This window comes from Meles meles, chromosome 6, assembly GCF_922984935.1.
Source record: "Meles meles chromosome 6, mMelMel3.1 paternal haplotype, whole genome shotgun sequence".
In the NCBI taxonomy this organism is placed as follows: Eukaryota; Metazoa; Chordata; class Mammalia; order Carnivora; family Mustelidae; genus Meles; species Meles meles.
Window position 1 is genome coordinate 116,232,549 of NC_060071.1, and position 26,228 is coordinate 116,258,776.

General features: G+C 35.6%; 1 protein-coding gene and 1 pseudogene across 7 annotated transcripts in view; one reads left to right on the forward strand and one right to left on the reverse strand.

Moving 5' to 3' along the window:
• Positions 1-26,228, forward strand: part of FUT8 (fucosyltransferase 8) — a 398,079-nt gene that overhangs the window by 283,549 nt on the left and 88,302 nt on the right. For all 7 annotated transcript variants that reach the window (XM_046008252.1, XM_046008253.1, XM_046008251.1 and 4 more), the window contains 2 exons: positions 25,196-25,311; positions 25,423-25,585. In XM_046008252.1, coding sequence (XP_045864208.1) covers positions 25,196-25,311; positions 25,423-25,585 — 279 coding nt within the window. The remainder of the gene's footprint in view (positions 1-25,195; positions 25,312-25,422; positions 25,586-26,228) is intronic.
• On the reverse strand, positions 15,267-15,512 carry LOC123943860 (annotated as a pseudogene).

Below are 26,228 nucleotides of genomic sequence, written 5' to 3' on the forward strand. Positions count from 1 at the left end.
GATGACCCAAGAGATTCTCTGGTTAAAAAAAAAATTGTAGGGTGTCTTTGTGGCTCAGTCAGTTAAGTGTCTGCCTTCAACTCAGGTCATGATCTCCGAGGGTCCTGGGATTGAGCACCACGTCAGGCTCCCTGCTTGGTGGGGAGCCTGCTTCTCCCTCTCTCTTAAATAAATAAAAAAATTAAATAGTTTTTAAATAAATAAATAAATAATTGTAGCTTAGTATTTGTGATTATTTTCTCTCATAGGACTTACTGTATTATAGTATATTGAGTTTTCCAAGCATGGTCCTGTGTAAATAAACACTTACTTCGATATGTAGTGTTTTACTAAATTTTTTGTAGACCAGTCATAATTAGCTCAGCAACATACTTCATAAAAAGAAGGTTTAATCATAATATTTATAAAATTTATATTTATAAAATATAAAATAATATTTATAAAATTATAAAATTTATAAAATTTTACCATAAAGATATTCCACAGTGTTCGTGCTGTTCTACAGTAGAACACAGTACAAATATTAAAGGTAACATTTATTGAGCCTCTACTATTTTGGAGCATTTAGTCATCAAAATGAATCTTTGTGGTACTATTGTTTTTGTTTATTTTTTCTCTTAAAGGCTTTACTTCGAATATGGAAAATACTTTGAATATGGAAAAATCTTACAGGTACACATGGAAAAGTAAGACATGATCACAGTTTGTGGTACTGTTATTTTCTTGGTACAGGTAAAGAAAATGGGCTTAAGTTAAATACCTTCAGAGTCACCCAGCTAGTAGGACCCTGATCTAGGTCTGTCTTACTCTAAAACCACGATAATGCACCTAACCATATGTAGAACTTAAGAAACAGGGCAGAGGACCTTAGGGGAAAGGAGAGAAAACAGAATGGGAAGTCATCAGAGAGGTAGAAAAGCCATAAGAGACTCTTAATAAAAAACAAACTGAGGGTTGTTGGAGGGGTAGAGAGGGGGGTGGATGCGGTAACTGGGGGATGGCCATTAAGGAAGGCACGTGATGTAATGAGCACTGGATGTTATACGAAACCGATAAAAAAAAAATTACTGTGACATAAAAATAAATAAAACCACCATAGTGCACCTAACCAGCAGTTGGAAGGGCACTGATTTAAATGATTTTTACAGTGATGGTGATGATTAATTCATTTAATTTGTCCATCCTTACTAGAATGATGTATATCCCAGAGTAGTTTGGCTTGAGATAAAGGTCATAATAATATAACAGGTTTTCTCTGGAGGCCTGGAAACTCTTTATACCTATCGTAAAACAGCTGAGGGTATTTGGCTCTAGATCACTGACCAATATGGATAACTAAATCAGGGTAACATTGAGTCAGATATTTACAACTCAGGCCACCTCAGAGTAAATTTGTTCCTAACAGGTTTTATTTTATTCTGTTAACTAAGAGAAAGGAAGAATAATAAAAGCCTGGACTCCCAATTCTGGCTGCACTGCGTATTAGCTTTGGGACTTCGAACAAAATGCTTAACCTCTCTGAACTTCCATTTCCTTGTCTGTAAGAATCCCTCCTTTTTCATGATTATTGTGAGTTGTAAATGAAATAGTTCTGTTAAATGGTAAACACAGTGCCTTGAAGATAATGGGAGTATCGTATATGATAATAGCTGTTATAACTATATTGTCATTTTTATTATTCACGTTAGAACAAACAAGAGTAGGGAATAAATTTTTTTAAAAACTTGTTTTGCAAATTTGAGTCCTTTAGAAATAAGCAGTTTGGTGATGAGCATTCAGACTAATATGCCCTACCCTTACATGGGAAATACTATAGTCATAGCAGTCTGCCAGTTTGTTTAGTTTCAAAGCGTTCTATTATGAATATAAAAGTACATGTTTCTACTTTTAGATATGTTTGTGTGTGTATATATATATGTGTGTGCGTGTGTATATATATATATATATCACTATACTTTTTGGGGAGAAGAGAGTATATGTATGCATCTATTAATTCTAGTCTAATTTAGCTTTTAGTGTTTTTGTTTGGTAGAAGTCTTATCCTCATTTCTTAGTGTATTGTCATCATTGAATTGTGAAAGAAAATAATGTTATGTTTCCATAATAATACATTTATTTATTTCAAAGACTAAACTGTTGTTTGCAATTTTTTACAAGCCCCTGAACATAAAACTAAATTTTTGCTTGAGCTGTTTTTTACCTTGTAAATGAGAAATAACCAAAAACACAATCAGTCATCAGCACTAGTAAACAGAAAACGTGATTTCAGAATACGCTGCCCACTCTAATATCAGGCATATAAATAAGAAAATCATCTTTATAAAAAGGAAGAGAGGAAAAAAGAAAACCTAAACTCATTGAGAAAACGCTGTTTCCTCCTTTCCATGCATGCTCTCAACAGCATTTCTTTTAAGCATTTTTTAAAAATTGAGGGTATGCCCGAAAGGAGACAAAAAGTGCCCTTTTAGAAATTTATTTTCCAAATGTAATTTTATTTACTTTTTTATTTTTATTTTAAGATTTTATTTATTTATTTGACAGCACAAGCAGGGGAAGTGGCAGGCAGACGGAGAATGGAGCATTAGGCTCCATTAGCCAGACAAAATGGGTCTCCATCCAGGACCCTGAGATTATGACCTGAGCCTAAAGCAGACGCTTAGCTGATTGAGCCATCCAGGATCCCCTAATTTTATTTACTTTAGTATATTCTTAGTTTGGTATGAGTATTTTCTGAAATTTTCTAAATTCTTACCCATACTAGGGAATGACTGGTGCGGGGTTGTAAGCAAGCTACTCAAGTTTGAGCCCATGTCATATGAAGGCCTGACCCACTACCTTGTAGGAAGTCTATGTTTAGAAGAATTTGAGGATATATTTCTGGGCCGGACATCCAGAAATACTCTGTGGTTTGCAAGGTTTCCAAGTCTCTTTTCAACATTTGTTCTAGGGGTTCTGCTTCACTTAGTAAACTAGTAATTGGCGTAGTGCTGCCATTTTATTCTACCTTCAAACTTTGCATCTAAAAGATCCGTAATAGGGGCGCCTGGGTGGCTCAGCGGGTTAAAGCCTCTGCCTTCAGCTCGGGTCATGATCCCAGGGTCCTGGGATCGAGCCCCGCATCGGGCTCTCTGCTTGGCTGGGAGCCTGCTTCCTCCTCTCTCTCTCTCTCTGCCTGCCTCTCTGCCTACTTGTAATCTCTATCTGTCAAATAAATAAATCTTTAAAAAAAAATAAATAAAAATAAAAGATCCGTAATAGCATGATTTGGCAGGCAACCAAAGTCTTGCCATTTTTTAATAAAGCCATTCACTACTTTCTTAATTTGTATCTAGAAGAGATTTCTAATAATAGTTTTACAGGTCTACTTAGTATATAAGCTTTGACAAAAATTCAGTAGTCTGTAAAGTCTCTGCCCAGAAGATATTCTCACCAAAGATTCTTGCCCTTTGAATATATGAAGAAAATTAGCTGTTGTTTTTGAGAATGTTGGAATGTAGGAATTTCTCAGAAAACAATAGATGTTAACAATAGAATAACTTGATAATAAGGCTAGGATTTGACACTTATTTTAACCAAAAAAACAAAAAACAAAAAACAAAAAACCCCTAGAATAAAATATGCAAATTTTTTTACAACAACCTATATTTTGATCATTTTCTTACATTAAAAGTATTCATTCTTAATGAAAAACATGAATTTGGAAAAACAAACATAGCAAATGCGGCAATTGCATTTTTGAAAAGACAGTTGGATTTTCCATTTACTCATATTTCAATTTCACAAGTGCTCTATTTTCACTTCTCACTGATCTTTCACTTCTCACTGTAGCTCAGTACAAACAGAGCTTTGTTGTTTTCCCCTTCCTTTACCACCTTCTTCTTTTCCCCTTGGCTCTGATAAAGAATGATTTGTTTGTTTGTTAGCTCATTTATTCAAAAAATATTTATAAAGTAATTATGATGTGTCAGAGAATGTGTCAGATGCTAGATATATAATAGTGCCCTCAAAGATTTGAATGTAGCAGAGAGGAGAAACAGGCTTTTACCTTAAATATGTGGTTATAGAAACAACCAAAATCATCATCAGTAGAGGATGAGTTAAATAGATTGTTTTTGTAACATGATTTTTTGTAGCTCTGTGTGTGTGTGTGTGTCTGTGTGTGTGTGTGTGTGTGTGTGTGTGTGTGTGTGTGACATATTTAGAAAATGCCCAAGACACTGCCAACAGTTATTGTCTCTACTGGGGGTCCATGGGGACTGGACTTGTTATTCGTTGTGTATGATCTTGTACCTTAAAAAAGAAATAAACCTCTATTCATGTAGGTATATTCAAAGAAACTTTAAGTAAATAAAATTTAAGAAAAATTTGCAGTACAGTGAATAAACAAATAAGCAATTACACTTTTGTCAAAAAAAATCTGGAGGTAAAACTTTCAATTTTTTTTTTTTTAAAGATTTATTTATTTGACAGAGATTACAGGTAGGCAGAGAGGCAGGCAGAGAGAGAGAGAGGAGGAAGCAGGCTCCCGCTAAGCAGAGAGCCCAATGCGGGGCTCGATCCCAGGATCCTGGGATCATGACCTGAGCTGAAGGCAGAGGCTTTAACCCACTGAGCCACCCAGGCGCCCCAAAACTTTCAATTTTTAAAACAATCATTACCTTAATTTGTATGTTTTGTCCAAAATGCCTTCTTTTAACAGGAGTGCTGTTGTCACATTTGAAGTGAGCAGGGACAACTATCAGTCTGGATTGTTCTGTTTTAGGCTGTTGGATGATGAAAGAATGGTCTAATTTACACTTTCTATTTCACTTGTCAAAATAAACTTGATCACAGATTTCCTTGGAGAATTGAGCCTGAGACCTCTATTTAATGTTGATATTATAGTATCACAGAGCTGAATTTAGATACAGATTATCCCATGTGATTATTCCGTTAAAACTAATGTGGTTGCTTGACCTTCTACTTCTTCTTGGGTAGAAGTTTCTAATTTCTAATTTCTGCACATTAGGTAAGTGGAGAGGTATAATGATAAGCAGTTTATTTGAATAAAATGGTGTTTTCTTTCCATAGAGACAAGGCCTGGCGCTTCCATTTAATTTGAACAGACCCTTGGCAAAGCTTGACATTTGAATAAATGTAATTATTTTTTTGTGCGTTTGCTGGAGATATTTTAGTAGAAAAAATATTGAGCATCTATGCATTATTGAGTATAATGCCAATTTTCAGCCAGTTTAGCTCGTATTTATAAATGATCCAAATTTATGTTAGTCTTAGTGGTTTTATTGATAAGGTACCACTATTATAGATTCTCTTTATAGACTGTATTCTTTCTTTTTTTGTTTTTAATTCTTTTTATCTTAGGAGCTCTTGTCCCATATAGCAATGACCGAAGTTTTGGTAGATGATGAATAACTAAGTTGGTTAATCTCCTTTAAATAAAGGACATTCCACTCGATATTTTTATAGCAGTATTCTAATATGCAATACTGCCTGATGTCAGAAGTTGAGAGTTAAATGGCATTAATGATGAGCATCTACCCAATTTTTATTTAGTTTTTTCATTAAGGGTTATCTCTGCATTTAATTAAAGAGTATTGGTAATACATACATGAAGCTCAGAAAATAATGTAATTCCCTGTCCCTGCCGCTCCTTTTGAACAAGTGTTGACATTTTGCTTCAGATTGTTAGAAAAAATACAGATATTACTCCCTTCCTCAATCTCATTTTCATTCCTCTCTTCCCAGAGGTAATCACTATTCTGACTGTCATATATACTTTCTGTCCATCCTTTAATTCTTATATTGTATAAGTATATATGTATGAAAGCATGTTGTTTTATATTTTAAAGATTTATATGAATGTTTCATACTACATATGTATGTATTCTGTGATTTCTTTCATTCAACAATGTGATACTTGTGCAGGATTTTGCACAAGTCATACTTGGAGATATACCCATGATGAACAGAAAGTATCTCGTTGTGTTCATGTGCCAAAGCCTCTCTAGGGAAGGACATATGTCCTGGAAAGACTTATGCTGAGTCTTAATATATGGGCATCCTTGACTTTTAAGTAATTTCATGGTTATTTTATAAATGGATTTTTCTATTTTTATCTCTCTACCTTTATGTTGAAGCCCTATTCTCCCAGTCGCTCAGAATGTGATTATATTTGGAGTAGGGCTTTTAAAGAGGTTATTAGTTAAAATGAAGCCATTAGGAATGTCCCTAAAACAATCTAACTGGTGTCCTTATAAAAAGAGAATACTTGGATACACAAAAGAGAAATCAGGAAGTCAGTCACACAGAAGAACATGTGAACACACATGAGAAGGTAGCTTTCTACAAGCCAAAGAGAAAGGCCTTAGAAGAAACCAAACCTTGATTTTGCACTTTTAACCTTCATAACTGTGGGAAAACAAGTTTCTATTGTTTAAGTCACCAGTATATGGTGTTTTGTTATGGCAGCTCTAGCAAACTAATAGAGTAGTTCCAAATACTGCCCTATATCCTCACCAGCATTCCGTATCACACTTTTTGGTTATCAGTCTAATAGGAGAGAAATGGTATCTCTGTTTTAATTTGAATATCCTAGTTAGTCAAATCTTAGAGTTGATCATTTCTCAGGGGCATTATTCAGTAAAGTCCTTTTCTATGAATTGCTAGTTCATATACTTTGCACATTTTTCTATTAGATTTTTTCTTTATATAATCTAGGTAATGATTAGGTATTTTCCATTCTCTTCTGTACATCTATAACTTGCATTTAAACTGTATTGCATAGAAATTCCTATTCAGGACAGTCAGATTTATCAATCTTTCATGGTTTGGACTTTTAAAATCTTGGGTTCTTTTTAAGATTTTATTTGTTAGAGAGAGAGAGAGAGAGAGTTCTTGTGTGTGCATTAGGGGGTGGGAGTGACAGAGGCAGAAGGAGAGGGAGAAGCTGACTCCCCTCTGAGCAGGGGTTTTCCCAGGTGGGGTAATCTCAGGACTGTGGGATCATGACCTGAACCTGAACCGAAGACAGATGCTAACCAATGAGCCACCCAGGTGCTCCTGGACTTTTAAAATCTTATTTAAAATAAATCTTCTTTCCCAGGATCTTGAATAATGTAAAATTTCTTCTAAAGTTTTAAAGTTTTAATTGTCAGATTATTTTTCACATTTTCCAAGTAGGAAGCCAGATATTTCAGTGATCATTTATTGAATAATTTATCTTTTCCCCAGTAATTTAGAATGATACCTCTGTCATACATACTGGAATCTATTTCTAGGTACTTTATTCTGTTTCATTAGTCTGTTTATCTGATCTTATGCCACACTGTTTTAATTATTATTTTGCAGAATCCTAGTCTGTTTGAGGCGTTTGGTTTTTCATATGAATTTTAGCATCACTTTGTCAAATTCAATTAAATTTTTTGGGTAATTTTTTATTAGAATTGCGTCTAATATTAGATCAATTTGGGGAGCAATTAGTTCTTCAGAAAATACATGGGTTTTTTTTCCCCCATACAAATCATGTTATCTTTATTCCTTAGTACTTGATTGTTTTGTATAGTTACTATTTTAAAGGTGACATTTTTAAAGGATACATTTTATAATTTGTGCTTATTGTTGTCTAGGAGCATTAGACTAAATTGTTTTTTAAGATTTTTTTATTTATTTGACAGAGAAGAGACAGTGAGAGAGGGAATACAAGCAGGGGGAGTGGGAGAGGGAATCAGGCTTCCTGCTGAGCAGGGAGCTCAATGCAGGGTTTGATCCCAGGACCCTGAGATCATGACCTGAGCGGAAGGCAGATGCTTAATGACTGAGCCACCCAGGCACCCTAAATAATTTTTATACTTTAACATTGTATCTAGCAATTCCCCTAAACTTTTAGTATTTATTAATTTGTAGATTATTTTGGATTTAAATATTAAAGGTCATATCATCTGTGAATAACACCAGTTTCTTCCTTTTCTCTACTTGTCTTACTTCCTTCTTACTACCTTGGCTAAGACTTCAGTACAGTGGTGAACAGAAGTAGTGAAGGGCATACATTCCTTCTTTTATTCTTAACTTTAAAAGTATACTTTTGATTATTTGATCCATGGAATATGATATTTACTTTGAATTTATGATAGATACACCTTAATCAATTTTCCTTGTTAAGAATTTTATAATGATGGGTATTAAAGACGGCACGTGTTGTATTACATGAGCACTTGGTGTTATACACAAAGAATCATGGGACACTACATCAAAAACTGATGATGTGAGGCGCCTGGGTGGCTCAGTGGTTTAAGCCTCTGCCTTTGGCTCAGGTCATGATCTCAGGGTCCTGGGATCAAGCCCCGCATCAGGCTCTCTGCTCAGTGAGGAGCCTGTTTCTCCCGCTCTCTCTGCCTGCCTCTCTGCCTACTTGTGACCTCTCTCTCTGTGAAATAAATAAATTATTAAAAAAAAAAAAACTGATGATGTACTGTATGGTGACTAACATAACAAAAAAAAAAGAATTTATATTGAGTAAATTTTAAAACTTGTCAAATGATTTTTTCCTGTTTCTATTGCACTTGTGATTTTATTTATTTCCTTTAATTTGTTAATGCAATGAATTTACATGAAAAGCTTTTCTAATCATAAATCAATCTGTTAGTCTTAGATAAAGTATGGGTAGTCATGATGTAATTTTAAATATATTGCTGTATTTGTTAATATATCACTTCAGATTTTGAAAATAAATTTTAAATTGAATTGGCTTTTTAATTTTTGTTTTCTTGATCTTTATACTCCTTTTATATCAACCTTCTACTAATCTCAGGAATGGAATTTTAGAGGATCCTCTCTTAGTATAATCCATAGAAAATTTCAGTTCAGATCATTGTTTTATGAAGACTTTTTTATAACTCGTATGTAAAAATGCCTCGGGGTGCCTGGGTGGCTCAGTAGGTTAAGCAGCTGCCTTTGGCTCAGGTTGTGATCCCAGCATCCTGGGATCAAGTACTGCATCAGGCTCCATGCTTTGTGGGGAACCTGCTTCTCCCTCTGCTTCTGCTCTCTGTCTCTCATAAATAAATAAATAAAATCTATTTAAAAAAATAAATGAGGTGCCCCTGGGTGGTTCAGTTGGTTTAGCAGCTGCCTTTGGCTCAGGTCATGATCCCAGGGTCCTGGTTTCGAGCCCTGCAACAAGCTCCCTGCTCAGTGGAGAGCCTGCTTCTCCCTCTCCCTCTGCGTACCACTCTGCCTACGTGTGCTGTCTCTCTCTCTCTGTCAAATAAATAAATAAATTTTAAAAATAATAATAAATAAAAATATCTGGACCTAGAGTTTTTTTTTTTTAATTCAATAGATTTTTGGCAAATGATTCAATTTCTGTTTCTTTTTTAATCTATTTGGTAATTTAATTTCTTCTGAATATGTTTATAGTATTTTGTGATGAATTTTGACATTCCTAATCTGTGTTTATAATTCTCTTTTCATTCCTAATGCTGCTTATTTGTGCCTACGTTCTTTTTCTTAAGATCTTTATTGTTCCAACTTTGAAGGCATAATTGTTTTAAGTGTTTAAGAACCTGTTTAAACCTGTTTAACCTGTTTAAATCAATTATTAAATATAATAAAATACTAAATATATTTCTGATGATACAAGTTTAATTTTTCTGAGAATGCTCTATAACCATTCCACTTAGGCTACAGATTCACTGTTTTTTCATATTCTGACTAGAAAGTAAGAATTTACTGGCTTTCATATTTTTGGATAGATCCACTGAATTCCTTGAAGGTCAGGCTTGTTTGGGTATTAGTAGGGCAACTTCATGCTTTAATAAATATTTTTGTCAAATGTTTTATTCAGGAAAATTTTGCAACTTTTGAAGTATACAACAAATCTCAGAAAAACCTAACCTTTAGGCATTTTTACAACCCCCCCCCCAAGTTTTTATTAAATTCCAGTTAGCTAACATACAGTGTAATATTAGTTTCAGGAGAGTTTAGTGATTCAACACTTAAATACAACACCCATTGCTCCTCATGATTAAGTGCACTTCTTTTTTTTTAAAACTTTTATGTATTTTTTTAATTTCTTTTCAGTGTTCCAGAATAAGTGCACTTCTTAATTCCCATCACCTACTTCACCCATCCTCCACCCCCCTCCCCTCTGGTAACCATCAGTTTGTTCTCTATATAGTTAAGAGTCTGTTTCTAGGCATTTATAAAGGCACTTTAAATAAGGAATGAGGATCATTTTCAGGAAAATCAGTTTCATATTTAGGATGTCAGCTCTAAGCAGTGAGCCAGGACAGCCACACATTCTACCCTTCTTGCATTTCCTAATGACTAAGGATGTGTAACATCTTTTAATATGCTTATTTGCTATTTTTGCATCTTTTTTAGTGACCTGTCTATTAGAATCTTTTTGTCCATTTTTGTGGGGGGTTGTTTTCTGATGACTAGATCCTGGGTATATTCTAGCTACGTTCTTTAACAGATGTGGGATTTGCAAATATTTGCAAATATTATCTTCTGAGTCTCTGTTTTGTTTTTTCATTATTTTACCAATGTTTTTCTAAAAGAAGAGTTTTTAATTTCAGCGAAGTCCAATTTATCCATTTTTTTTCTTTTACAAATCTTGCCTTTGTGTCATATCTAAGAAGATTTCGCCTGAGGATCACAAATTTAATTTCTTATTTTCTTACAGAAGTTTGATTGTTGTAAAAGCTATCCTTTTTCAGGCAGATTGCCTTTGTGACTTTGAAAAATCAGCTTTACATGTACGTGGAAACCTCTTCCTGGACTCATCTTCAGTTTCATTAAATCTCGTTGTCTGTCTTTATTTCTAGCAAATCACTGTCTTGATTATTGTAGCTTTATGGTAGATCGTAATATCAGATGGTGTTCGTCTTTCAGTTTTCTTAGTCTTGTTCAGATTTGTTTAGGCTATTTTAGGTTTTTGCATTTTCAATTTTTTCTAAAGAACCAGCTTTTAGTTTCATTGATTTTTCTCTTATTCTTTTCTTATTTCCATTTCATTGATTTCCTCTCTGATCTTTATTATTTCCCCTTTTCTACTTAATTCAGGTTTCATTTGCTCTTTTTTCCTAGGTCCTTAAAGTAGAAGCTACAATATATAATTTGCAATAAATCGCATTGGTTGTATTTTTCAGTTTAGGTATTGTAATTTTCATTTCCCAAAGTTCAACTTGGATCTTTTTTTACATTTGGTATTTTTTTATTATTAACATATAATGTATTATTAGCCCCAGGGGTACAGGTCTGTGAATTTCACTTCACAGCACTCACCATAGCACATACCTTCCCCAATGTCCATATAGTATGTTTTTTATATCCTCTCTCTCTCTGTTTAACTTTTGAACAGATGAAATATCATAACAACTGTCCCTTATCTGCTAGTTTTAACATCCATGTCAGTTTTGCTTGATTGATTTCCCCCCTTATTATGGATTATATTTTCCTGTTTCTTTGCATGTCTGGTAACTTTTTGTTGGATTTCAGAGATTATTACCTTTGCTGTGTTGCTTACTAGATACATTTGTGTTTTTCCAAATATTCTTAAACTTTGTTCTAGGTTGCAGTTGAGTTACTTGGTAATAGTTTGATCCTTTGGGATATTCCCTCTAAGAAATATTAGGCAGGACCCAAGTAATGTTTAGTCTGTGGCTAATTCCCCCACCAACTGATACCAGATTCTCTGAACATTACACCCAATGCCCCATGAACTATGAGGTTTTTGAGTTTAGCTGGTAAGATCAGGAACTGGTCCCAACCTTGAATGAATGCCAGGCACTGATTTCATTAATTCTGTCTTTGAGAGAATTATTTTCTCAGCCTTCAGCAGATTCTTTACATACATGCACTGATTGTCAAGTAGTACTCTGCGTATCTCTGGAGTTTCCTCCTTGTTCAGCTCTCTCTTCTGTGGTACTTTCGTCATCCAAACTCTAGCTGTCTCGGTTTTTTAGACACAGCTTTATCACTTCAGAACATTTACTAGGTTCCACCTGAATTCCCCTTCTCTGTAGTCAGGAATCTCTCAAGGCAGTAAACTGGGGCAGTAGAAGGGCTGTCATCATTTACATTCCTTCTCTGGGAGTCACTGCCCTTTGTTGTCTGATTGCAGTGTTTTTTCAACTTTATTGGGATGCGATTGATACATGACATAAGGTTGGGTTGTACAACATGGTTTATACATATCTATATTATGAGATGATTACCACTAAAAGATTAGTTAACACAACCATCTCAACACATGATTACCACTTTTTTGTAGTGAGAACAATTGAAGGTCTACTCTCTTTGAAATTTTCAAGTATTTAATACAGGATCGTTAACCATAGTCACTACGCTGTACATTAAATTCCCCAGAATTTATTCATCTTAGAAAATTAAGTTTATACCTTTTGACCAGTATCTCCCCATTTTCTCCACCCCTTAGCCCTTGGCAATAACAGTCTACTCCCCATTTCTGTGAGTTTATGATTTTTCTATTTCACATAAAAATAAGACTGTACAGCATTTGTCTGTTTCTGTCTGACTTAGAGTTCATTTAACATAATGCCCTCAAGGTTTGTGTGTATAGTTGCAGATGGCAGGATTTCCACCTTTGTTAGGGCTGAATAATATAGCAGTGTGTGTGTGTGTGTGTGTGTGTGTGTGTGTGTGTGTGTGTGTATACACTCAATGCCAAGACACACACCCACAATTTATACCATATATTCTTTATCTATTCATCCTTCAGCAGACAGCTAGGTTTTTCCATGCCTTGGGTATTGTAAATAATGATGCATTGAACATGGAAATGCAAGTATTTCTTGGAGATACTGATTTTATTTCCTTTGGATATAGACCCAGTAGGATTACTGGATCATATGGTAGTCCTATTTTTAAATTTGTAAAGAATGTCCATACTGTTTTCCATAGAGACTGAATCAATTTACATTCCTACCAGCAGTGTAAAAGTTTCCCGTTTCTCCACATCCTTACTGGCACTTGTTATTTCTTGTCTATTTGATGACAACCATTCCAGCAGGTGTGAGGTGGTATCTCATTGTGGTTTCATTTCCATTTTCCTGATGATTAGTGATGTTGATTATTTTGCATGTAGCTTTGCAGATGTTAGCAAACATATATTGACTTTGGAAAAATGTGTATTCGGGCCCTTTACTATTTTTTAAATCAGATGATGATTTTTTTTCAGATTTCAGTTTTTGCTACTGAGTTACATGAGTATTTTATAGATACTTGATATTAGCCCCTTATCAGATATATGGTCTCCAAATATTTCCTCCCATTCAGTAGATTGCGTTTTCATTCTGTTGATCATTTTGATTGCTGTGCAAAAGCCTTTTAATCTGATGTCGTCCCAGTTGTTGGTTTTGCTTTTGTTGCTTATGCTTTTGCTGTTATATATTAAAAAAAAAAAATCATTGCTAAGACCAGTGTAAGTTTTTCCCTATGTTTTCTTCTAGAGTTTTATGGTTTCAGGTCTTTCATATAACTTTTTAATCCATGTTGAGTTAAAGTGTATGAGTGGTGGTAAGATAGGGATCCAGTTTCATCCTTTTGCATATGATTATCTAGTTTTCCTAGCATTTCTTGAAGAGAACGATCCTTTCCCCCTTGAGTATTTCTTGTTAAATATTAGTTGACTGCATGTGCAAGACTTTATTTCTGAGCTCTTGATTCTGTTCCATTGGTCTGTAAATCTGTTTGTTTAATATCATGCCATACTGCTTTATATCCTACAGCTTTGAAATGAGGAAGTGTGATACCTCCAACTTTGTTCTTTCTTAGTATTGCTTTGTCTATTCAGTGTCTTTTCTGTTGCCATACAAATTTTAGGATTTTTTTTTTTTTACTTCTATGAAAAATGTCTTTAGAATTATGGCAAGGATTGTGTTGTATCTATAGATAGATTGGGTAGTATGGATATCTTACAATGTTACTGCTTTAAGAACCTGAATATTTTTTTATTTATATCTTCTTTCATCAAAGTCATAGATTTCAGTGTACAAATCTTTCACCTCCCTTTTTATTCCTAAGTATTTTATTTATTTATTTTTTTGGTGCTATTGTGAATGGACTTTTAAAAATTTCTTTTTCAGATGTTTCATTATTAGTGTATAGAAATGTAATTGATTTTTCTGTTTCTTTTGTATCCTGCTGCTTTATTGAATTAGTTCTAACAGTTTTTTTGGTGAAGTCTTCAGCATTTTTTATATACAAGGTTATATCATCTGCAAACAAAGACAGTTTTATGGGTGCTTTTTATTTCTTTTTCTTGCCTGATTGTTCTGGCTGTGAGTTCCAGTACTGTGTTTAATAGGAGTAGGGAGAGTGGGCTTTCTTGTGTTTTTTCTGATCTTAAGAGGAAAAGCTTTCAACATTTTACAATTGGGTATGTTAGCTGTAGGCTTGTCATATTTGGCCTCTTATGTAGAGGTACATTCCTTTTAATACCCACTTGGTTGAGACATCTTAACATGAAAGAATGTTGAATTTTATCAAATACTTCTTCAGTATCTATTGAGATAAACCATATGATTATTATATCTTGTTCTATCAATGTGATATATCAGATGTAATCACATATATTGAACCATCCTTGCATCCTAGGAATGAATCCCACTTGATCATGGTATATGATCCTCTTAATTTGCTGTTTAATTTGGTTTGCTAGTATTTTGTTGAGAATTTTTTCATCTATATACATCAGGGATATTGGTTTGTAGTTTTCTTTTCTTGTAGTGTCCTTATCTGGCTCTGGTAGCAGGGTAATGCTAGCCTTGCAAAATGAATTTGGAAGTGTTCCCTTCAGTTTTCTGGAACAGTTTGAAAAGGATTGGCATTAACTTTTTTTTTTTTTTTTTTTAGTGTTTTTTAGAATTTGGCCTTGAAGCCATTTGGTACTGAACTTTTCTTTGTTGGGAGATTTTTGGTTGCTTGCTCGATCTTCTTACTCATTATTATTATATTCAGATTTTTTTATTTCTTCATAGATTGTATGTTTTTAGGAATTTACTCATTTCTCCTAGGTGGTCCAATTTGTTGGCATATAATTATTCCTAATAGTCTCTTACAATTCTTTGAATTTCTATGGTACCAGTTGTACTGTCTTCTCTTTCATCTCTGATTGTTTTTAAGGTTTCAAATGTAGTTTATTTCTTCAGTCATGCCGTGTTTTAATTGGTCCACAGTACTTTTACTTGTCATCAATTGTGAGTTGATTTTAAAGCAATTGAATATTATACCAGCTGGGGTGATTACTGATCTCTCCATTCCTTTGGGTTGAATGTGCCAACAGGAGACAGGCTCCATTCTATTCCAATTTGTGTTGCTGTATATGTCTTATTTGGCAACACAGCAAGTGGCTCTACTAGCTAATACAGGATTGCCACATTTGGTGTGGAAAGCAGGTGTCCTTTCTGGTAGCTCTATCTTGCCATTTTTTGCTGAGTGCTTTGAAGTTGGAGACAACTTAGAGACATTGTAGAGCATGTGGGAAACATCATGAAGCAGAAGACAAAATGGAAACTGCAGCTATTGGTTTGCTTCAACTTCGTGCCAAGTCCCCTTGCAAAGAGCCCTGAAAAACCTCTAATTTTTTTTGTCTTTTTTTTTTTCTTGGTAAATCTAGCTAATGGTTTACCATTAGTTTTGTTTATCTTTTCAGAAAACCAACTTTTAGTTTCATTAAGCTGTCTTATTATTTTCCTCTAATCCATTTCATTTTCTTTTTGCTCATATTTTTATTTCCTTCTTCTGCTTATTTGGAGTTTGTGTGTTCTTTTTCCATTTCCTTAAAATATAAATTTAGATTGTTTATTTGAGTATCTCATTTCTTAATATAAGTATTTATCACTATCAACTTCTGTCTTAGATCTGCTTTTCTATATCCCCTATGTTTTGGTATGTTGGTTTTCCATTTTCATTTGTTTCAAGATTTTTTTTTTTATTTCCTTTTTGATTTTTTTCTTTGGCCCATTTTTTGCTCAGGAGTGTGGTTTTTTATTTCTACATATTTGTGGATTTTCCATTTTTTTCTCCTGTTACCTAGTTCTAGTTCCATACCACTTGGTCAAAAAAGAGACTTGGTCTGATTACAATCTTCTAAATTTGCTAAGACATTTCTTGTGACCTAAAATATGATCTGTCCTGGAGAATCTTCCATATCTACTTGAATGTGTATTCTGCTGCTGTTGGTTGGAATGTTCTGTATGTGTCTGCGAGGTCAATTTTGTCTAAAGGATAGTTCAAATCCAGTATTTCCTTATTAATTTTATGTTTAGATGATCAGTCCATTGTTGGAGGTGGGATCCCCACAATAGTACTGGAACCTGATATTATTGTCTGTTTCTTCCTTCAGATCTGATAATAGTTGGTTAACATATTTAGGTGCTCTAATGTTAGGTACATACATGTTTAAAATTGATATATACTCTTTGAAGACAGATGTCTTTATCATTCTATAATGAACTTCTTTTGTCTTTTGTTACAGTTTTTGACTTAAAGTCTATTTTGTCAGATATAAGAATAGTTACCCCTGCTCTCTTTTGGTTACCATTTTCATGGAATATCATTTTTCATCCTTTCACGGAAGCCTATATGTGTCCTTAAAGCTGATGTAGCTATTACAAGCATTATATACCTAGATCTTGTTTTTTTAGCCGTTCAGCCTCTCTGTTCCTTTTGATTGGAGAATTTAATCCATTTACAATTTTTAAAATTTTATTTATTTATTTCATGGAGAGAGAGAGTGAGAGAGAGAGGGAACACAAGCAGGGGGAGTGTGAGGGGGAGAAGCAGGGAGCCTGATGGGAGCCTGATGTGGGACTCAGTCCCAGGATTGTGGGATCATGACCTGAGCAGAAGGTGGATGCTTAACAACTGAGCCACTCAGGCACCCCCTCCATTTACATTTAAAGTACTTATTTGTAGGTAAGCACTAATGCCATCATATTATTTTGTGGATGTTTTATAGTTTTTCCCCCTCTTTCTTCCTCTCTTGCTATCTTCCTTTGTAACTGATGATTTTACTTGGTAGTATTCTTTGATTTCTGTTCTCTTTATCTTTTGTGCATCTACTGTTGGTTCTTGTTTTGTGGTTACCATGAGAGTTACATGAAATAACTTACAGCAGTCTATTTTAAGCTGATTACAACCAAACTTGGATCATTCAAATAAACCTCTACCCTTTTACTCTCTCCCCACATTTTATGTTTTGATGTCACAATTATATCTTTTTATGTTGTATAGGGGTTAACAAATAATTGTAATTATAGTTTGTCTTTTAACTTTAATACCAGAATGAAATGATTAAAACACTACCATATTACAGTACTGTAGTATTCTGAATTTTGTTATATACTTTACTACTGTGTTTTATATTTTTTATATGTTTTCATGTTACTAATTAGTGTCTTTTCATTTCAATTCAAAGAAATTTCTTTAAGCATTTCTTATAAGGCTGTTCTGGTGGTGATTCCCTCCCTCAACTTCTGGTGCTCTTGGAAATTTTTTATCTCTACTTCATTTTTGAAGGACAGCTTTGTCAGATAAAGTGTTCTTGGTTGGTAGTATTTTTCTTACAGCACTTTGAATATATTATCCCACTCTCTTCTGACTTGTAAGATTTCCGCTGAGAAAGCCACTGATAGCCTCATGGAGGTTCCCTCGTATGTGAGAATTTTTTTTTTCTCTTGCTGCTTTTAAAATTTTCTGTCTTTGATTTTAGACAGTTTTATTATAATGTGCCTTAGAGAAGATTTGGCAGGGAGTTGAAACTTTTCAGGGACTTTCAGGCTGCATGAACTTAGATGTCCACATCTCTCACCAGATTTGGGAAGTCATATCTTTAAATAAGTTTTCTACCCCTTTCTCCTCTTATCCTTCTGGGACTCCAATAATTATAGATTGTTCCTCTTATGGAATCCCATAATTCATAGTCTTTTTCACTTTCTAAAAATTTTCTTCTTGCTCCTTTGACTGGATAATTTCAAATGACCTGCTTCAGATTCACTAATTTTTTCTGCTACTTAGTCAGATCTATTGTTGAAGCTCTCTGTTGAATTCTTCAGTTTAGTTATTGTATTTTCCAGTTCTAGAATTGCTTTTTTGTTTTATTTTTTTATGGTTTCTATTTCATTGTTGAACCTCCTGTTTTTGTTCATATATTGTTTTCCTAATTTTGTTTAGTTGCCTATCTGTATTATCTAATAGTTACCAAATTCCTTTAAAAGGATTGTTCTGAATTCTTTCCTAAATAGTTAATGATCCTTTTTAAATTTTTTTATTTTTTTTTAGATCTTTATTTCTAAAGGTTAGTTTTTTAGAGCTTTATTAGTTTCTTTTGGTGGTGTCATGTTTACTTGATTCTTCATAATCCTCATATCCTTATGTTGGTATTTGCTTATTTGAGGAAGCAGTTTCTTTTCCAGCCTCTGTAGGTTTGCTTTGGCAGGGAAAGAAAGACATTCACCACTGAGCTCAGGGGAGGGTTCTGTAGGCAGCTGCTAGCAGCTTCTGGCAAACAGTGCTTGCTCTCAGGGTCTCTAGTTGGGTGGGGCCAATGTCTGTGCTCTGACATTGGTTGGGGGAACTAACACTGTTTTGTAGTCAGGTGGGTCTGATGGCTGGACTCTGCATTCAAGCATAACCGCTGGTTTGTATCTGTATCCAGGCAGAGCTACTTGATGGACTTTGAAATCGCATATGGTTGGAGGTTGCAGGTTATGTTTCCTGGCAGGGTGGTATTGCTGGTGCACTCTGCGATTGGGCAAGGCCACATGCTGAACTCTGAATTTGCCTCTAGTCAGTTGGAGTCTCCAAGCTGCGCCCTGTGGCTTGATAGTGCCATTGGCTGGGACTCTACATCCAATTAAGGCCATACACAGGGCTTTGCAAACAGTTGGAACTCAGGCTGTGCTTCTTGATCAGATGGGGTGGTAGGCTGTACCCCAAGTTGGATGAGGCTGCCGGCTAGGCTCTACGATTGAGGAGGCTACTAGCTATGCTCTGCTATTAGACAGTGCCTCTTGCTGGACTTTCTGGTTGGGAAGGACTGCCAGCTGTACCCCACAGTCGGATGGGACTGGAGGCTGTGCTCCATGGTCAGGCAGGGTTACCTTCTGGGCTCACTGATCTGGTAGAGCCCCAGGCTATGTTGTGATTAGGTGGGGTGACTGGCTATGCATTCTGTCTGGGTGAGTCTGCAAGCTATTCCCAGCAGCTGGATGGGATGATAGGCTATCTGTGCTGCTTGATAGAGTTGTCAGGTTGAGTTCCAGAACTGACCAGGGGCTCTGGCTGGACAAGCTTGTGAGGCAGGGCTGAAAGCTATGCTCGACAGCGGGCGGGTGCTGCTGGGCTTGGCACCCTACCTGAACGGAACTGTAGAATGGGCTCTGTGGTGCCTGGAATCACTGGCCAGGATTCCCAGTCAGGAGCTGCTGGAGGCTATGGAGGCTCTACTTAGCAGTTTGATGGGACTACTGACTTGCTTCACTGCATAGGCAGGCCATAGGATGTGTTATGTGCTACCCATGGCTACCTGGCATCTTTGGTCAGGCTTCCCTGTTGAGTGGGGCTGGAGACTATGCCCAGCAGTTAGGTGTGGCCAGTGACTTGTTTCTCTGCTTTAGTGGGCGATAGGATGTGCTGCATAGGCCCAGCAGCTTAGGGCAGGCTTCCTGCAGTGGGACTGGAGGCTATGCTCAGCATTTGATCAAGGCTGCTGACTTGCTTCTTGTGTAGGTGGGGCTCCTCACTGAGGTGTCCCTTTGACTGGGGACCCAAACCAAGCAGAACTGCCATTGAAACTCCCTGGCCAGTTGGAGGCACTGACTTAGTTCTGCACATAATTGGATCCAGGGTCTGGAATCTGCTCAGGTCCCACAACTAACAGGAATACAGTTGGCCAAGATCTGCACACTTGTTACTATGAGTGGCTTCTATTTGTGTCTGATTCTCCCAGTAGTCTCCATGAGGCATTTCTTAAGTGGAGCTCCCAGGAGGCATCAGGGATGCTAGGGAAGCTTTATGTCCACCTTGCATTCTTCATTTTCTCACTGGAGAAACCATAGGACCAGGGGGACCCCCTTGTGTAGCACTGCACTGTCTTGGGGGAGGACCAATGCTGTCAAAGTTAAACTGCTCCTCTTACCTTATTCTAATGAGGTTTTTCTCAGTTTTTGTGGGCCAAGTGGGATCTTCACAAATACCTTGTCTATCGATAGTTGTTAGGTGCCCTTTCCCTGAAGGGGACTAAAGTTGGGAACCAACTATTTTGCCATCTTTCTAGTGTCTGTCTCCTGATTCCAGTCTTATTAAACCATTGTTTCATACATTTTGTCTGGGTTTTCAGTTGTTTCAAGTCTTATGGTAAATTTAATCTCTTTGTTAATTCATCTTGGCCAGAGTATGTTCTATATATCTTTTGCCTTTTAAGTATGATTTAAAAAACAAAAAACAAAAAAACAAATAAACCCCTCAAATCCCAAATATTCAGATAATGTCCTTGCAGATTAACTCTTTTCTGGATGGGTTTTGGAAAGAATAGTCCTTATTGTGTAATTTTTTTTTACATTGGCTTCTCCGTTTCTTTTATCTACAGTTTATCCACAGTTGGATTACATTATTGTATATTATAATGTTATATAAATTGCTAGTTCATGTATGTTTTATTAAAATTGGATTGATTTAGTACTTAATGGAAATCTGCTGAAATGATTTTATGTTCCTTTTTCTTGCCTATTTTACACTAATGCTTTTCCATCAATATATGAAGAAATGAGATAAAAAGGAGAACCTAGACTTATCTTTGTATTGTCTGAAATTTCCTGTCATTAAGGTATGTTCTGGAAAAGGACATTCTTGTCCTATGGCATATTGCTGTCAGAATAAATCCCAAGAGGTAGCAGTTTTATTCTGTTTTCAAATTATTTCCTAGAATTCAGCAGTCTAATTCAGAAAGAGATTAAGAGCCAAATTTTAAAAACTACATACCAGGAAATGCCTCATTTATGAATGTATGCACATTTGAGCTTATAAATGGGGTAATTGTGCACCTAACAACTCTATTTATTTTATCATTATTCACTTTGTATGTATACAAATGAAGGCTTTGTAATTCAAATTTTGTAGCCTGGGATACTCATGATTAGAGAATGGTTATTTTTCACGCTGTTGTTCAATGTTAATGCATACAATTACAGAATACCTCATTTATTCTGGTAGAGCTGTACCAAGAGTTTCTTTACTAAACAGGTATTCTGAAGTGGTATAGGTAAGTAATAGTTAATTTGATTTCCTCTGCTATATAGAAAGTGTTCAAAAATGTATAAAAAATCTATATTGGAGTCTTTGCATCAAAGGACTGAATTGACATCTGAATTTAAGTGCTGCCAAGTATATTTTAAAAATTGTTTCCTTTGGGACACCTGGGTGGCTCAGGTGGTTAATTGTCTGCCTTTAGCTCAGGTCATCATCCCAGGGTTCTGGGATGAAGTCCCACATTGGGCTCCTTGCTCAGTGGGGAGCCTACTTCTCCCTCTGCCTCTCTCTCTTTCTCTCTCTCTGACAAATAAATAAAATCTTTAAAAAAAGATAAAGTAAATAAAAATAAAAATTATTTCCTTAAAATGATTGTGATAAGAATAGATACCCCAGATATTTTGAAATTACAGTTCATCTCTAAAATGACTGAGCCCAGATACAATAGTCCTGATAGTGTACTGCCAAATATTATGCTGAGTACTTTTATAGATTTTGTAAGAAAACTCAGCCATTGTTTAATCTTCATAATAATTATGCAAATGTATATATACAGAAGGATGGATGGATAGATGGATATGTGTATGTGTGTTCGTTTTCTATTGCTGCTATAGCAAATACCACAATCTTTATGGCTCAGAACAATAGTAATTTATTTTCTTACAGTTTGGGAGACAGATATCTGAAATGAGTTTTACTGAGCCCAAACGAAAATGTCAGCAAGGCCATATTTCCTCTAGGAAGCCCTAGGGGGGAATCTGTTTTCTTGCTTTTCCCAGCTTCTAAAGTTGCATTCCTCGTATTTGTTGCTCATGACCCCATCCTCCATCTTTAAAGCTAATAGCCACACCATCTTCTCTTCTGCGGTAGAATTTCCCTCTGCCTCCCACTTATAAGAACCTTTGTGATTACAGTTAGGGCCCACCTGGCTAATCCAAGACTATCTCCCCCATCTTAATATCCTTAACCTAATTAATCACATATTTAAAGTTTCTTTTGCCATATAAGGTAGCATTTATAGGTTCCAGGATTGGGATGTAGATGTCTTTTATGGCCAAAATGGAGTACAGAATATTGCCAAAGTCATATAAAAACAAAACATGTTAGGAACAAGTCTTGTTTGGAAGTTGTACAGATAGGTTAATAATATAAACAAGAGATCCTGGAGTTCCTATGCTATGTTCCAACATTTTATTTTATTGACTGGTATTTTTTATTTCTGATAGAAACAAACAGGACATTAATCTTCAGGTTTTTTCCCCCCAATATACATCATCTCCTAGTCTTATCTTACTATTCTATAAAACCAATACTTAGTAATCTAAGGTCATGAGTTCATGAATTGGAGCACAGATGTACATAGCCTGATATTGTGATTAATTCAGAAGTAATTTGTATTTGCTATTTGAACACAGGCACATGTTCAGATACACGCTTTCTTGTTCCCCTTCAGCCTTTTTGTCAGCCTCACCTTCACCTTTACTGCTCTTGACACTAATGAAGAATTGACCGCTTTGCCACTGACGGTGTTTTTCTAAGTAATATGATGAGAGTTTTTAGTTTTTTTTTATTTAATTTTTTTTCATTATTTATGTACCACACCCAGTGCTCCATGCAATACATGCTCTCCATAATACTCACCACCAGGCTCACCCATCCCCCCACCCACCTCCCCTCTAAAACCCTCAGTTTGTTTCTCAGAGTCCACAGTCTCTCATGATTTGTCTCCCCCCCAATTTCCCCCAACTCATTTCTCCCAGTGTCCTCCATGTTATTCCTTATGCTCCACAGGTAACTGAAACCATATGATAATTGACTCTCTCTGCTTGACTTACTTCACTCAGCATAATCTCCTCCAGTCCCGTCCATGTTGATACAAAAGTTGGGTATTCATCCTTTCTGATGGAGGCATAATACTCCATCGTATATATGGACCATATCTTCTTTATCCATTCATCTGTTGAAGGGCATCGTGGCTCTTTCTACAGGTTGGTGACTATGGCCATTGCTGCTATGAACATTGGGGTACAGATGGCCCTTCTTTGCACTGTATCTGTATCTTTGGGGTAAATACCCAGTAGTGCAATTGCAGGGTCATAGGGTAGCTCTATTTTTAATCTCTTAAGGAATCTCCACATTGTTTTTCAAAGTGGCTTCACCAACTTGCATTCCCACCAATAGTGTAAGAGGGTTCCCCTTTCTCCACATCCTCTCCAATACTTGTTTCCTGTCTTGTTGATTTGGGCATTCTAACTGGTATAAGGTGGTATCTCAATGTGGTTTTGATTTGAATCTCACTTGTGACTAATGATGATGAACATGTTTTCATGTGTCTGTTAGCCATTTGTATGTGTTCATTGGAGAAGTGTCTTTTCATGTCTTCTGCCCATTTTTTGACATGATTATCTGTTTTGTGTGTGTTGAATTTGAGGACTTCTTTATAGATCTTGGATATCAGCCTTTTGTCTGTAGTGTCATTTGCAATTACCTTCTCCCATTCTGTGGGTTGCCTCTTTGTTTTGTTGACTATTTCCTTTGCTGTACAGAAGCTTTTGATCTTGATGATGTCCTAAAAGTTCATTTTTGCTTTTGTTTCCTTTGCCTTTGGAGACATATCTTGAAAGAAGTTGCTGTGGCCGACGTGGAAGAGGTTACTATGTTCTCCTCTAAGATTTTGATAGATGCCTCACGTTGAAATCTTTTATCCATTTCGAGTCTATCTTTGTGTATGGTGTAAGAGAATGGTCAAGTTTCATTCTTCTATACATAGCTGTCCAATTTTCCCAGCACCATTTATTGAAGAGATGGTCTTTTTTTCACTGTATATTTTCTCCTGCTTTGTCGAAGATTATTTGACCATAGAGTTGAGGGTCCATATCTGGGCTCTCTACTTTGTTCCACTGGTCAGTGTGTCTGTTTTTGTGCCAATACCATGCTATCTTGGTGATCACAGCTTTGTAGTAAAGCTTGAAATCAGGCAACATGATGCCCCCAGTTTTGTTTTTGTTTTTCAACATTTCCTTTGCAATTTGGGGTCTCTTCTGGTTTCATACAAATTTTAGGATTGTTTGTTCCAGCTCTTTGAAAAATATCGGTGGAATTTTGATCAGGATGTCTTTGAAAGTATAGATTGCTTTAGGCAGTATAGACATTTTAACAATGTTTATTCTTCCGATCTATGAGCATGGAATGCTTTTCCATCTTTTTGTGTATTCTTCAGTTTTCTTTCATGAGTGTTCTGTAGTTCCTTGAGTACAGATCCTATACCTGTTTGATTAGGTTTATTCCCAGGTATCTTATGGTTCTTGGTGCTGTCATAAATGGAATTGATTCTCTAATTTCCCTTTCTGTATTTAATAATACCTATTCTCCTAAAACTGTTTCAAAAAATGGAAAGAGAAGGAAAACTTCCAGACTCTTTCTATGAAGCCAGCATTACCCTGATCCCCAAACCAGGCAAAGACCCATCAAAAAGGAGAATTTCAGACCAATATCCCTGATGAGTATGGATACCAAGATTCTCAACAAGATCCTAGCTAATAGGAGGATCCAACAGTACATTAGAAAGATTATCTACCATGACCAGGCGGGATTTATCCCTGGGATGCAAGGGTGGTTCAACATTTACAAATCAATCAGTGTGATAGAACAAATCAATAAGAGGACACAGTTCTAAAGATTCCTTTATTCCTAGAAGATCATAGATCTCTGTGCTGGATTATTTTTTTTTCTGTTTTTGTTCAGTATCATTCCATTGTTTATGCCTTATCCTACACCTTCGGAGAGCAAATTTTATTTTATACTTCTAATGTATGGTTTGTGACTTTTAGAGTTACTGATAAGTATGTTGTAGCAAAGTAAGCATTAATTTTGTTGCATTATTTATAAGCTAAATGTTTACATTTTCTTTTTCTAACTACAGGATACCAGAAGGTCCCATTGATCAGGGGCCAGCTTCAGGAAGGGTTCGTGCTTTAGAAGAACAGCTTTTGAAGGCCAAAGAACAGATTGAAAATTATAAGAAGCAAACTAGAAATGGTAGGTGATTATACGGGGTTTTTCCTCTTTAATGTATTGTTATTACCACAATTAAAATTTTTCTTTATCAAAATGTTGGGAATATTGATACTATTTATTCTTTGACTGCAGGTCTGGGGAAGGATCATGAAATCCTAAGGAGGAGGATTGAAAATGGAGCTAAAGAGCTCTGGTTTTTTCTACAGAGTGAATTGAAGAAATTGAAGAATTTAGAAGGAAGTGTACTCCAAAGACATGCAGATGAATTTCTGTCAGATTTGGGACATCATGAAAGGTGCTGTTCTTTTTTTACATTTAATTTGGGCTTTGGTAAAGATTATAATCTAAGAATATAAGCTGGATCTTTTGTTAATTTCCTACCATATTTAGGAGAAGAGTACCTGAGGTTTCAAGGACAGTAATTCCCAAATGTACTTCATCGACTAAAACCTATCACTGGAAAGGATTTAAAATGTATTTCTAGAAATCTTTATGTAAACCCTAAGTAAACTCTGAAGGTAGAGTGTCAGCCAGTAATACATTAAAATATCTTCCTATGAATTTCTTTGATACAATCAATAATTGGAGTATGTAGTTTTTACATTACAGTACTTTGGAACTCATACTGAGGCTGGCAGTTAGGGTTTTTTTTTTCCTTTCAAATTTTTTATTTATTTCTTATTTTTTTATAAACATATAATGTATTTTTATCCCCAGGGGTACAGGTCTCTGAATCGCCAGGTTTACACACTTCACAGCACTCACCATAGCACATACCCTCCCCAATGTCCATTAGGCAGTTAGGTTTCTAATTCAAACATTAAAAACTTTAAAATAGCACCTTTTTAGGATTTCTAATTAAAGGTTAACAGGTTTTTGATAAAAGTGTGTAATCTTTTAATTATTTTTCTATTTAGTTGCTAGAAAGAAGAATCTGA